At 46.1% G+C, this 15,331-nt stretch overlaps 1 protein-coding gene across 3 annotated transcripts in view; it reads right to left on the reverse strand.

Annotated features, from left to right (window-relative positions):
- CACNA1B (calcium voltage-gated channel subunit alpha1 B) overlaps positions 1 to 15,331 on the reverse strand; it is a gene marked incomplete at both ends in the record, with an annotated part of 161,608 nt that overhangs the window by 15,393 nt on the left and 130,884 nt on the right. For all 3 annotated transcript variants that reach the window (XM_080928036.1, XM_080928034.1, XM_080928035.1), the window contains 3 exons: positions 259 to 355; positions 6,532 to 6,659; positions 14,741 to 14,885. In XM_080928036.1, the coding sequence (XP_080784162.1) occupies positions 259 to 355; positions 6,532 to 6,659; positions 14,741 to 14,885 (370 nt within the window). The remainder of the gene's footprint in view (positions 1 to 258; positions 356 to 6,531; positions 6,660 to 14,740; positions 14,886 to 15,331) is intronic.

Here is a 15,331-nt window from a genome sequence, read left to right on the forward strand (position 1 = left end):
GATGTCAGTAGTGGGGAAGCCAGATGGGGTATCAGGTTAGTGCAGAGACATGTGCCTCTGTCTGGGATGGGAACAAAGGGTTTCGGGTGGTGAGGAGCAGCAGTAAGGCAGCCAGGTACAGCCAGACAGCCAGACAAATCCTAAGGAAGCAGGTAGAGCCCATGTGTGCTCTGTGGGCTGAACGAGGGCCGGGTGGGCCCAGCCAAGCACAGACAGCTCCTGGGTTGGATGCAGGGTCAGTGCAGGGTCAAGGTCTACCTTGTATGCAACTCGAGCCGGGCATTTCTTCCCCAAACCCAGAGGTGGGGACATGTGTTTCAGCATCTCAAACATGTCATTGTAACTGATGCGCCCACTGGAAACCCGTTCCAGAGGCCAGGCATAGTGGGTGGTCCACAGGAGAGGCGCACGGCAGGAGGGGTAGAGCAGGGAGCGGGCAGGGGAGGAAGCAGACAAGAAAACAGATTCAGTTAACCAAAGTGTCGGGTGAATGCCCCAAATCAAAACAAGTAAAATGGAGGTCTCTCTGCTTGACTTGACCCTTGCTTGCCCACCCCCAGCCTCACCTCCTCATAGGCAGCCCAATGCAGGGCAGCGGGTAGGGGTGATGTCTGAGCTAATGAACATGGAGGGGTGAGGAAGGGCTGCATCGGGGCGGCTTTGGGTTATAAATGTCTGACTTTACTCTTTTAGAACTACAGACAAGGCCAAATCAGAAAGAGCTGGTTCCTCACACAGGAAGCACTGGCCAGCCTGTGTGGGGATGGGACTGCTGCTGAGAACCACAGCAGCAGCCTCGCCCGCCTCAGTGGGCAGACTGGATTTGCTCCCACATAAGGCCAGAGGCTAAAGTGGAGAAACGTCTACAACAGACTAGAAAGCTAGAAAAGGAGTTCCCAAGCTCTTAGAGGACTGAACTTAATGACAGGGCTAGTCAGCTCCAAGCCCAGAGACGCCCGAGGCCAGCCCAGGGCAGGGCTGCTGCTGAGGTCAGGGCTGGATGGGAAGGAGACTGCAGGAAGGGAGGAGCTGAGTAAGCTGTGGCCTGGTGCCACTGGTGCCTCTGACAGCACAGGTTGGGACCAACAAGTTAGATGTGCCCCCTGTGGGCGGGGGCACTCAGGACAGCATCTTGGGGCTAGTGTGGCATCTTCCCAAGTCAAGAGGCTGGGGCTTCCCTCTACCCCAGAGCACCTGCCTGTGGGCTTGGGGTCTCAGAGACACAGCAGAGTCCAGCCTTTCTCCAGAGGGCAGATCTGCCCAGACCCTGCCCTCTGCTCACAGTTCCAGGCTAGGGATTTTCTCCCTGAGCTGAGCACATCAATCCAGAAGCGACGCAGGAGGGCTTCCCTTTCTTGTTCCCACTCTTCCTTCCCCCAGGGACCTGGAAGCCTCTCCTGACCCACAGGGACAGCTGCTCCTTGTTTGTTTGCACCCACATACATACTTCTCCTCTGGGCTCTCAGCCTCTGGCCTGCCAGACCATCAGCCCATTCATAAGAGCCTGCAGGAATGCTGGGTGTTGTACTGTTTCCTTGGTAAAGGCAGGACCTGTCTCACCCACATGCCGTCCCACACTCTTCCCTCCACCCCCCATACCCAGCCAACTGGTCCTGGCAGAGCCAGGCCAGAAGACACCTCAGACACTGTCTTGAAGGCTGCCTGCCTCCAGCTAGGGGAGATAAGACAGGGAACCAAAGCATCCAGGATGCTGGAACGCAGGGCAGGGCAGGACAGAGGAAAGAGGAGGTGAGGTGTTGTCATTCCCAAGTCAGGCAGGGAGTGTGTGCAGTGTTTGCGATTCGGGCAGGGAAGTATGTCAGATGGAGGCTCTGAAGTTGCAAACCTTGTAGGCCAACCTACGAGGGCAGTTCTTTCCTAAGCCAACGGGTGGCGCAATACAACGCAACAAACTGTACATATCCTTATAATGAATCCGGCAACTGGAAAGGAAATGTCACAGGTTATGGCAACAGGCATGATGGGCCCCGTCCCACCCACCCACCCAATCTGCAATGGAGGATGAGCTGTGAGGTGGAGGTGAGGGGTACAGTCACACAGGCTGTATGGGACCTGAAGTCTCGTGCTCCCCAGAAAATGTCAGCCCCAAGATAATTCCTGGATGTGAAGCTAGGCAGGAAGCACTCGGAGTAATGAGGAAGAATAAACACCCCAGCATGAGCCCTGCCACTGGCCAGTCCCAACTGGACTTGCTGTCTGTCCTTCCTTCAGTTCCAGAATGCCAGAGCCTTCTCCTTGTCTCCCTCTGACCCTGGCTCTCACCCCCATGATGCACCCCATCCATTTCACGGATGCAGAAACCCTACTCAGAAGTACACACCTAAATGCCTCTTAATTGTTCCCATTTCCCTGGACACATTGGTGTTCCCTGGGAATTTGCTGGCCTAGCCAAAGAAGCCCTCCTCACAGGGGCGATACCCTTTGATCACCACGGGTCCTTCTTTCTCCTATGTTGTGAACCAGCTTTAAGTCATGCCCAGTTTACTTCTGCAAAAGAGGATGCTCTACTTGGGCCACAAGCATACTTGCTAATCTTGTTGGATCCTAGGGACAATTACAAGGGGCAACTCAAGTCTGTTCTTTAACAGCAGTAGAAATGTGTGTATATGATACGTGTTAACCCCGTTTGGGAATATTTACCCAAAATGGCCAAAAGCTTTCCCAATGTCTACCAAGTAAGAAAAGCAACGTTACGTGTTTAGCTCAACTTCATGGCCTCTCAGTCTCTCCCATTCTTAATGTTTTCACTCAAGCCTCATGCAATCATCCCAGTTCTCCCTCTCTCTGCACCTGCCTCAGAGTTGCCTGGAACTCAGTTTATCTCACCTCCCTTCATCCAACTTAGGTGCACGTGATCCTTCCCTCCTCAAAAGTGTCCTGGCCCAAAGCTATGGCCATGTACCTATCCCATCTCACAGCCTTATTCATGCTTTCACCTTTAGGGCCCCAGACCCCGGACGTGGCAGATGCTCAGGAAGGGTTTACTCAACAGACGGATGAATATGTGAGCGTGGCTCCCATTTTCTGTCCCCATGCTTCAACACAATATGTCAAAGCAACAAAAGGGAGGCAGGGAAAGGGCAGCTACAGCTCCCAGAAGTTCCATGCCTTTCTAGTATCCCACAGCATGTGCAAGTTCACACAGTGTACAAATGATACGTAAATACCCTAACATGTGCATACATACATGGAATAACTCACATGTGCACACATGTACATGTATACTTATATATACACAGATGTGCATACATATACAGTCTGTCACACACATACACACAAACTCACGTGGATACACAAAACATATGCGTGTGCCTATGTGCACACAATGTATATTACATGTGCACATGCAGAGGACATAGTCTCATCCACATATATACACATGCACATGCTCACACACATCTGTGCTTGTACATACACATACATAAATGTTAGAAAGTCTGACTGTTTGTCTGTGGTTTCAAAGTGTTACCCAAATGATGAGAGAATCACATGGTCACATGGAAATGAAGGCAGACAGTGAGCCTGTTCAATTGCAGGACCCAGCTTTAACCTGTTTGAATGCTCTGTCAAGCCATCCCCCTCCTGGAAGGGTCTGCAAAGGACCAGCACTGGTCTTACAGCACTTAGAGGTACACTTGTGCTTTAGGATGTCTTCTGGCCATGGTGTCACCTCTGCCACAAGGCTCATGTCTAGCCATCTCTTGAACTTGCTGGTGACATCCATCCCTAGCTCTCCAACTCTTGAATCAGAAGACAGACTGAGCTTTCACGCTGCATGGTCACAGGGCTGTACTCAGGCTGCTGTACTGGCTGAGACCACTCTTCACATTATCCCTCAGGGTCACATCACGGTAGGAACTGGGTGTGCAGTGCATGAGGACCAGGACAACGCTGCTTCTTCATAAGCCCTCAGTGTGAGTGAATCCTACAGACCATCGCATTGTGGGAAACTATTTCTGAAACAGCAATGACTATTCAAGTCATAGCCAGGGCAATCTGGGAGTCTCTCCTGCCCTTTACCTGACAAAGTCCAATATCCCCACTGCTCCCGACCTTGGTGACATACCTAGCCACAGAGCTGAGCAGCTCAGTGAGAGTCTTGGTAGGGAAAACATATGAATACGCAGATATGAGAATCGTCTACAAAGTCAAAAGTAGTCAAGTACAATATACAATAACAACAGTGGTTCTGCTGCTCATGAACTATGTAAAGATGGGAGATTTCCCATAGAAATGGAAAATATACTCGGAGATGATGTCAGTCCAAACAGCCCCAACAGAAAAGACCTGTCCCAGGACCCTGGTGCAATACTATGAAACTTCCTAGGCTACGACTCAGGACGCACACTGTGAGGGACAGAGAAGGGCAGACAAGGAAATGCATACAACTGTAGTCTGTCTGTCTGTCCCTAGGGGCAGAGGAGAGGCTGAAGGACAGGAGCAATGGGATCTAGCCCAGCAGAAGAAAGAAAGCCCAACTACCCTTCCCCACCCCCAGAGTTTGCTGAGCATCAGGTTAAGGAGGGACACAGAAGCTCAGGAGCTCGGGAAGGAGGACTCTGGACTCTAGCCATCAGCCTGGTCACGTCCTCTGTTTCTCCAGCAGACCTAACATGCCGTCCTGATCAGCAACCAGGATCCACCAGAAACCTTAGCATGCCCAGCCTAGCCACAGGAGCCTGACTTCATTCTCCCAACTATCCCACAGCAAAACGCTGACCACAGACCTGTGAGAGACAGACAAGGGTGGCTGTGAGCTGCAGACAGTCCCTTGTCCATCCCTAAGGCACAGGAAGCTAACACTCAATCCTTCAAGGAAAACTGCTCATTCACAGCTTGGTTCTTGAATTTTGGCACATGAGAGAAGAGGCCCGCGTCTTCCTCAGCAGCCGGTGCTCTTAGCCTCTGCCTCTCCTGCACGCCCCTCACAGGGAAGACTCATCTGCAGCTACCACCGAGGGGCTGAGCAAATGAATGGGTGGATGAGCTGTTATAGAAAGGCCTGAGCAAGGGCATGTGTGCCGTGGCAGTTAATGCTGGCTGTCAGCAGGATCAAGAGTCACCCAGAGGGCCAGCCTCTGAACATCCTCTTTGAGGTTGGATTGAGATGGAAAGACCCATGCTCACTGTGGTCGGCATCATCCGAGGGCCAGCCAGGGTCCCAGGCTGAATAAAATAAAGGAAACTGAGATGGGCACCAGCACTCATCTCTTATGCCTGTGATCTGCTGTCTCCTGGTCCTGCCATGTGCCTTCCCTCCAGGTCAGACTATATCTCTTTCTAAATTATAGGCCAAAACAAGCTTTTCCCCAAAGTTGCTTCCATGAGATATAACCAGAGGATTAAAAAAAGGTGACTAACACAATATACAGGTGAAGGCATAGGTGAGAGGAGAAGAAACACAGGAGACATGAAATGAGGGCTTCAAGCATCAATTCAGTGACCAAGTGGGTAGAGGAATAAACAAGCACACAGATGGAGAGCCCCTGATATCCTGCTTGCCTGCCTTCAGACTGTGACGCCACTGTGCGGTGCTCTCTATGGACCGTGACGTCACTGTGACATCACTGTGCGGTGCTCTCTATGGACCGTGACGTCACTGTGACATCACTGTGCGGTGCTCTCTATGGACCGTGATGTCACTGTGACATCACTGTGCGGTGCTCTCTATGGACCGTGACGTCACTGTGACATCACTGTGCGGTGCTCCTATGGACGACTTTGACTTTTGAACCCAAAGCAATCCAGAAGGCCCTTGCTGTCTAGAAACCAGTCACCCCTCACTTATGCAACCCATGAACTGTTTTCTGCCTCCACAATTTATCTGGTTTAAATAGAACTCCACCCATTGCCCACCACATGTGACAAAGGCTGACAACAGACATACACACTGGCTCCTGGCCCCAAAAGAAATGGCAGAGAGAAAAAACTAAGTCCAGTATGGAAAACTTTAAAACTCATATTACTGTAAGTGGAGATACATAGCTCAGTCGCTCAAGTACTTTTACTTTATAGTTCTTGGGTTCAGTCCCCAATATTTCAAACAACAGCAGCCACAGCAGCAGCAACCCCACCCCCCTCACACACACACACATTCTTTGCTCTCAAAGCCCTCTGAGTATTACACAGATGTGTCCCCACAATGGCTAGTTACCCTCCCCCACTGGGCCTCCATTTCTATCACAAGACAAGCCTTGGAAGAAGGCAGGACACTTCTGTGCAAAGAGCCCTAGAAATGTCCCTTGACCCCCAGGCATAGGCACTCTCCTGAGGACCATACCGAGGGTCTCTTCCCCACAGCTGCACCAAGGCATGGGGTCAAAAAGGAACATGCTACTGTAAGGGGGACCAGCGCTACCACACACAGAAATGGGCAAGTCCCTAGGCCTCAGACCAACACCTGAAGAGAACACGCACATGGAACTGTCTAAGATCACCCTGGCCCTGTCTTGAGAACCACAGGAAATGACCGTTAACCCTGAGGAGCATAGAGCACTGGGGTTCACTCACCACGCAGCTGGGTCGTATTCAGCCCAGACCCGAATGAATTCATCCAGGTGATGAGGCCCTAGGATGGAAGAGTCCCGCGTGAGGTACTCAAAATTGTCCATGATCACAGCAACAAAGAGGTTCAACATCTGCAGAAGGAGAAAACGAGGTGATGACACACGCCAGTGTGTTCTTCTTACCCGCCCTCGGCCTCTGCCTGCTGTTTACAGGAGCATCTGACTGGATGGGAGAAGTCACTCCTGCGAGATGAGGACAGACCTGCTGGGACTTTCTAGTGTCTTCTCAGTCCCAATGATTCTTAGTCCCACAAATCCCAACGTTTACTCCCACAAAGACTAAAACACAGAAAAGTGTTTCCCCCAAGAACCCTGTCAGGAGAGAACTGTTGGACGTCATCAGCATTTTCACACTTTCCAGCTCTGGCCCCTGCAGTGCACTCAATAAATCTAGTTTGTTAATCTGAAACACTCAAGAGACAATTGGCCATAGTAGTTTAGACTATTTCTAGGTTCCTGACTTTCTTTGTCTGGCTTACAAATCTTAGGTCAACACTATTTAGGTTACTATTGTTTTATTTGAAGTCTAAGCTGGCCTAGAACTTGCTATCTAACAGAAGATGGCCTTGAGTTTCTGATCAATACCCCCTGAGTGTTGCGATTAGACTTGGAATTCATGTCCCAGTGTTTGGGAAGCAACCAGCCACCTTCTATAACAGTTTTGAAATTGGGGGTGGTGAATCCTTCATCTTTGTAGTTCAAGATCGTTTTGGTACTTTCCTGGCAACTGAGCATGGATTTGAAGATCTAATTTACTATTTATGCCCATCCTCCATAGCCACTGGGATTTTCTTGGCTGTATTTATTCTATACATCACTTTCAGAAGTTCTGTCATAGTGATAATACCACTTCCAACTCATGGGCACGTGATGTCATTTTTTTTAAATTGGATATTCTCTATATGCACGTTTCAAATGTTATCCCCATTCTCCCCACTACCATCCCCCCTTCCCTTCAACTTGCTTCCATGAAGGTGTTTCCTCTCCCAACCACCTTCTCCCACCTCAGTGCATGGGCATTCCCCTACACAGGGAAAATAAGCCTTCACTGGACTAAAGGCCTCTTCTCCAACTGATGGCAGAGAATTCCATCCTCTGCTACTGGAGCCAGTGTCTCTCCATGGGTGCTCATTGGTAGGTGTTTTAGTCCCAGGGAGTTCTGGAGGGTTTGCTTAGTTGATAATGTTGTTCTTCCCATGAGGTTGCAAACCCTTCCAGCTCCTTCAGTCCTTTCTCTAGCTCCTTTATTGGGGTCCCTGTGTTCAGTCTGGTAGTTAACTGCAAGCATCCTCAACTGTATCTGTGTGACTCTGGAAGAGACCCAAAGGAGGCATCCATATCAGGCTCCTGCCAGTAAGCACTTCTTGGCATCAGCAATAGTTTGGTGGCTGCATATGGGGTGGATCCCCAGGTAAGGCAGTCTCTGAATGATTTTTTCTTAAATCCCTGCTCCTCTATTTGTCTCTGTATTTCCTCCAGTGAGATTTTTTCCTCCCTTCTAAGAACTGAGGTATCCACATTCTGGCCTTCCTTCTTTTTGAGCTTCATACTTTCTGTGAATTGTCTCTTGAGTATTCAGAGCTTTTTGGAGCTAGTATCCACTTATCAGTGAGTGCATACCATGAGTGTTCTTTTGTGACTGGGTTACCTCACTCAGGATGATAGCTTCAAGTTCCATTCATTTGCCAAAGAATTACATGAAGTCATTGTTTTCAATAGCTGAATAGTACTCCATTGTGTAAATGTATCAAAATTTCTGTATCCATTCCTTAGTTGAAGGACATCTTGGTTCTTTCCAGCTTCTGGCTATTAAAAATAAAGGCTCCTATGAACATAGTGGAGCATGTGTCTCTGTTATATGTTGGAGCATATTTTGGGTATATGCCCTTGGCATATAAAGTGGTTTAGCTGCATCTTCAGGTAGTACTATGTCTAATTTTCTGAGGAACTACCAGACTAATTTTTAGAGTAGTTGTACCAGCTTGCAATCCCACCAACAATGAAGGAGAGTTCCCTTTCTCCACATTCTTGCCAGCATCTGCTGGTTTTGATCTTAGCCATTCTGACTGATGTGAGGTGGAATTTCAGGGATGTTTTGATTTGTATTTCCCTAATGACTAGGGATGTTGAGTATTTCTTTAGGTACTTCTTGGCCATTCGGTATTCCTCAATTGAGAATTCTTTGTTTAGCTCTGTGCCTCATTTTTAATAGGATTGTTTGATTTTCTGTAGTCTAACTTCTTGAGTTCTTTGTATATATTAGATATTAGCCCTCTGTCAAACTTAGGATTGGTAATGGTCCTTTCCCAACCTGTTGGTTGCTGTTTTGTCCTTTTGAAAGTGTCATTTGCCTTACAGAAGCTTTGCAATTGTATTAAGTCCCATTTGTCAATTCATGATCTTAGAGCATAACTCACTGGTATTCTGTTCAGAAAATGTTCCCCTGTACATATGTGTTCTAAACTCTTCACCACTTTCTCTTCTATGAGTTTCAGTATACCTAGTTTTATGTGGAGGCCTTTGATCCACTTGGACTTGACCTTTGTACAAGGAGATAAGAAAGGATAAATTTGCATTCTTCTGTATGCTGACTTCCAGTTGAACCAGCACCATTTTTTTGAAGATGCTGTCCTGTTTTCCAATGAATGTTTATAGTTCCTTTGTCAAGATCAAGTGACCATAGGTGTGTGGATTCATTTCTGGGTCTTCAATTCTATTCCATTGATCTATCTGCCTGTCTCTGTACCAATATCATGACTGATCTGAAATATAGTCTGAGGTTAGGAATGGTGATTCCCCCAGAAGTTCTTTTATTGTTGAGAATAATTTTCAATATCCTGGGTTTTTTGTTATTCCACATGAATTTGAAAATTGCTCTTTCTAACACTATGACAAATTAAGTTGAAATTTTGATGGAGATTGCATTGAATCTGTAGATTGCTTTTGGCAAAATGGCCATTTTTTATTATACTAATCCTTCCAATCCATGAGCATAAGAGATCTTTCCATCTTCTGAGATCTCCTGCAATTTCCTTCTTCAAAGAGTTCTTGTCATACAGATCTTTCACTTGCTTTGTTAGGGTCACACCAGAGTATTTTATATTATTTGTGACTATTGTAAAGGGTGTTGTTTTCCTAACTTCTTTCTTAGCCTGTTTATTCTTCAAGTAGAGAAAGGCTACTGATTTATTTGAATTAACTTTATAACCAGCCACTTTGTTGAAGTTGTTTATCAGCTGTTGGAGTTCTCTACTGGAATTGTTGGGGTCACTTAAGTATACAATCATTTCATCTGCAAATAGTGATATTTTGACTTCTTCCTTTCCGATTTGTATCTCTTTGACTTCTTTTTGCTGTCTAATTGCTCTGGCTAGGACTTCAAGTACTATATTGAATAGGTAGGGGGAGAGTGGACAGCCTTGTCTAGTCCCTGATTTTAGTGGGATTACTTCAAGTTTCTAACCATTTAATCTGATGTTGGCTACTGGTTTGCTATATATTGCCTTTACTATGTTTAGGTATGAGCCTTGAATTTCTGATCATTCCAAGACCTTTAACATGAAGGGGTCTTGAATGTTGTCAAATGCATTCTGAGCATCTAGTGAGATGATCATGTGGTTATTTTCTTTGAGTTTGTTTATATAGTGGATTGCATTGATGGATTTCCTTATATTGAACCATTCCTAAATTCCTGGGATGAAGCCTATTTGATCATGGTGAATGATTGTTTGGATGTATTCTTGGATTCTGTTTGCAAGAATTTTATTGAGTATTTTTGCATTGGTATTTATGAGGGAAATCTGTCTGAAGTTTTCTTTCTTTGTAGGGTCTTTGTGTGGTTTAGTTATGAGCATAATTGTGGCTTCAAAGAATGAGTTGGGTAGTATTCCTTCTGTTTCTATTTTGTGGAATAGTTTGAAGAATATTGATATTAGGTCTTCTATGAAGGTCTGGTAGTTCATTTTGTTTCTACTTGGTTTTCAGCTCTGAGTTTGATTATTTCCTGCCATCTACTCCTCTTAGGTATATCTGCTTCTTTTTGTTCTAGAGCTTTCAGGTATGCTGTCAAGCTGCTAGTGTATGCTCTATGCAGTTTCTTTTTGGAGGCACTCAAAGCTATGAGTTTTCCTCTTAGTACTGCTTTCATTGCATCCCATAAGTTTGGGTATTTTGTGCCTTCATTTTCATTGAATTATAAAAACAATCCTTAATTTCTTTATTTCTTCCTTGACCAAGTTATCTTTGAGTAGAGCTTGTTCAGCTTCCACATGTATATAGGCTTTTGTTGTTTTTGTTGTTATTGAAGCCCAGCTTTAGTCTAAGGTGATCTGACAGGATGCATGAGATTATTTCCATCTTCTTGTATCTTCTCAGGCCTGTTTGTTTTGTCACCGACTATATGGTCAGTTTTGGAGAAGGTGCCGTGAGGTGCTGAGAAGATTTATTGTTTTTGTTTTAGGATGAAATGTTCTATAGATGTCTGTTAAAAGCATTTGGTTTATAACTTCTGTTAGTTTCACTGTGTCTCTGTTCAGTTTCTGCTTCCATGATCTGTCCATTGATGAGAGTGGTGTGTTGAAGTCTCCCACTATTATTGTGTGTTGTACAATATATGCTTTGAGCTTTAATAGAGTTTCTTTTATAAATGTGGGTATCCTTGTATTTGGAGCATAAATATTCAGTATTAAGAGTTCATCTTGATAGATTTTTCCTTTGTGAGTAAAAAGTGTCCTTCCTTATCCTTTTTGAAAACTATTGGTTAAAAATATATTTTATCCAATATTAAGAGTGGCTACTCCAGCTTGTTTCTTGGTGAATTTGCTTGGAAAGTTTTTTCCCAGCCTTTTACTCTGAAGTAGTATCTGTCCTTGTTGCTGAGATGAATTTCTTGAATGCAGCAAAATGCTGGATCCTGTTTACATATCCAGTGTGATAGTCTATATTTTTTAATTGGGGAATTGAGCCCATTAATTTTAAGAAATATTAAGGAATAGTGATTGTTGCTTCCTGTTATTTTTGTTGTTAGAAGTAGAATTATGTTTGTGTGGTGTTGTTTTGGTTTTGTTGTAAGAAGGTTATTTTCTTGCTTTTCTTAGGGTGTAGTTTCCCTCCTTGTTTTGGAGTTTTACATCTGTTATCCTTTGTAGGGCTGGGTTTATGAAGAGATATTGTATAAATCTGGTTTTGTTTTAGAATATCTTGGTTTCTCTGTCTATGGTAATTGAGAGTTTTGCTGTATATAGTACCCTGAGTTGTCATAGGGTCTGTATGATGTCTGTCCAGGATCTTCTAGCTTTCATAGTCTCTGTTGAGAAGTTGGGTATAATTCTGACCAGTCTGCCTTTATATGTTACTTGTCCTTTTTCCTTTACTGCTTTTAGTATTCTTTCTTTGTTTTGAACATTTGGTGTTTTGACTATTATGTGTCAGAAGGAATTTCTTTTCTGGTCCAATCTATTTAGAGTTCTATAGGCTTCTTCTATGTTCATTGTCATCTCTTTCTTTTGGTTAGGGAAGTTTTCATCTATGATTTTGTTGAACATAGTTACTGAGCCTTTTAGTTGGGGGTCTTCACTCTCTTCTATACCTATTATTCTTCGGTTTGGTCTTCTCATTGTGTCCTGGATATTCTGGATGTTTTGGGTTAGGAGCTTTTTGATTTTTGCATTTTCTCTGACTGATGTGTCAATGTTATCTTCTGCCCCTGAGATTCTCTCTTCTATCTCTTGTATTCAGTTAGTGATACTTGCATCTATGACTCCTGGTCTCTCTCATAGGTTTCCTATCTCCAAGCTTGTATCCCTTTGTGATTTCTTTATTGTTCGTATTTCTGTTTTTAATTCCTTCGCCTGTTTCATTGTGTTTTCCTGTAGCTCTTTAAGTGACTTTTGTGTTTCCTCTTTAGGGGCTTCTACTTGTTTACATGTGTTCTCCTGGTTCTCCTACAATTCTCAAGGGCCTCCATCATCATCATGAAGTATGATTTAAGTCCAAATCTTGTTTTTCTAGTGTGTTGGGAAACCCACTACTTGCTGTGGTGGGAGACCTGGGTTCTGATGTTGCCAGGTTGTCTTGGTTTCTATTGCTTAAGTTCTTGTGCTTGCCTCTTGCCATCTTGTTTCCTGTGATGTTAGTTGATCTTGTTGTCTCTGTTTGCAGCTCATCTTTCCTGTGGGTCTGTAGGCCTGTGGGCTCAGGAGAGAGATTGCCCCTGGGTGTTCAGCTCTCTGTGAGTAGGCTATGAGTCCCAATGGTGGTGGACCAGCTCTGTCTCTGGGCACAAATGTGTGCTGGAACATTCCATTTCCAGGCAACACCATACTACCTGTGCCACTGTTCCCAGTGGTCTCTCCCCAGATAGTCGGTGGAGAGGTAGTGGGGACTCACCCGTATGCTCAGGATGGAGAGCCTCCTGAGTCTCCTCTGGCTGCTCAGCAATCTGTGGGCAGGCTGTGATGTCTTTTTTCCATTTAGTTAAGTTCTCTTTTATTTCTCTCCATGGATGTCAGCATCTTCCACTTGTTCCTTAATGTTTCACATTCACGGAGTGACCTGATAGCTCACTAAGACTTAGTTCCAGGCAAGAACCATAATTCCAATGAAAACATGCCCATTGCAGAAAAATAAAGTGCCAACTTTGGGTTCCCAGTACCCGTGTTAAAGCCAGGCACAGTGGCACACATATGTAACCCTCACAGTAGTGAAGCCCATGGGCCACACTGCCTAGCTAAGCTGAGCTCTAGGTTCAGCAGGAGAGCCTGTTTCCAAAATGTAAGCTAGGGAGCAATGGAGGAAGACACCTGGCATAAATGGCTTCCAAATGCACCTGCACCTACACATACACACACAAACACCCATACACATACACACACACACACACACACACAGATATACATGCACACACACACATACACACACATGCACACACCCATAGACGCATGCACACACACACAAATGGGAAGGGAGCTGGAGAAATGACTCAGCAGGAAGAGAGCCCACAGCCCTGTCAGAGGACTGGAGTTAGGTTCGCATAACCTATGGAGGTAGCTCACGGCTGCCTGTGGCTCTAGGTCCGTGGAATTAATGCCCTCTTCTTGTGTTTAAGAGCACACCTACACACAGGGGGACATGCTTATCTATAAGTAAAAATGTAAACCTTTTATACAGCTACACACAGGGAGACATGCTTATCTATTAGTAAAATGTACTTTTATTTTAAGGGGAAAAAAACCAGACTCCTGGATGGTTACCCAGAGATGCGGTAAGTCTTGAGGCGAGAGCCCAGTCACCCTCTTCTCCTTGTGTATATATGTATACCGTATATATCTGTTTGTGTTCTGCTGTGTGGGCACTGGACACTGTGTGTGCATATGTGTACTTATAGGCCAGAGATCCATGCATGTCTTTCCTTTTTACTTCTGCACCTCATTTTTTAAAAACAGGGCCTCTCCCTGAACCTGAAGTTTGTTGGTTCTGCTACAATGACTGGGCAAGGAGCCTCTGGCACCCAGTCAGCTCTGTGCCGTGCTTGCTCAGCCACATGGCTGTGCCCTGCCTCGGTACCTTAGGACTTTGCCCTTCTGACCAGCTCTCGGGTCACTCATGCAGCTTCCGTGACAGTCCAGGCACACAGACATGTCAGCACAAGGACAGCTCCCTCACATCTCCAGTCCTGGGGTCTGTGCAGTGTTTCTAGTCCAACCCAGACCTGCAGGGCTTCATATGTCCACCATTTGTTGCTTAGAAATTCCAGTGTAGCTTTCTTTTCTCTTCTTTAATCAGTTCTCCCTTGATATTGTGGATCAGTCCTTCCCAATTCTCGAAACCCCAAGAGCCTTTCTGCTTACTCTGCAGCTCTGTCTCTGACTGTCCAAACAGAAGCCGGAGCCAAGTTGTAGATGTCTAGCATGTCACTTCCTGCTCCTGCCCTAGGGTTCCCAGGATTCCACAAGCCTCAGAACCAGCCCGCCAACCGTTCCCACCGAGTCCTCATGTCACCTACGCATTACCCCAGACACACAGCTTCACTGAACTGCCTTAGACAGTGGACAAAGACTTTAAGCATGGGACTGACATAAATGTAGACTGGGTCAAAATCGGGAACCAACAGAAGAAGGCCCGAGACAGGCAGACATGGACAAAAAGGGACTTACCAGAAAGGAACAGAGGAAGATGAAGGAGACGAAATAAAAGTAGGCAAAGTCGCTCCCACACTCACTGGCATTGGCATGATCGTCGCAGGCCCGGTTGCCCAGACAAGACAGCATGATCTCATGCCAGGCCTCCCCAGTGGCACTCCTGAAAAGGACAGAGCTGTAAGCACACAAAGGCAAGCCCAGAGAGGCTGTGTGGTAAAGGCAGAGTGTGGCTAGTGGAGCCCTGGGGAGAGCGTGTTAGAGGGAGCCTCCGCTAAGGCAGTCCCGGGCATGATCCTCATCCTTTCGTCTGGAGTCAGTCAATCTGCCACTTGCTATGCTGGGGCTGGAGCGATCGATCCCACAGTTCATAGCAGGCCCAGGGTGAAGGTGACCTCCACACTTCCCTTCCCTCGCCATGGTTCTCCGCAGTCACTGCAGAAGCGCAAACTCATACCCCGTCCTGTGCCCAGGGATTGTTTTCCCATCTGTGCACCGTGCCCTCTCTGCCCAGTCTACTTTCACATTGGCCATGGTATCTCAAAATTGCGTGCAGCAGCCACCTGTGGATTCTTGGGGACTTTTGTTTATAGACATGTGGCCCGCAAA

This window comes from Micromys minutus, assembly GCF_963924665.1.
Source record: "Micromys minutus genome assembly, chromosome: 13".
Classification (NCBI taxonomy): domain Eukaryota; kingdom Metazoa; phylum Chordata; class Mammalia; order Rodentia; family Muridae; genus Micromys; species Micromys minutus.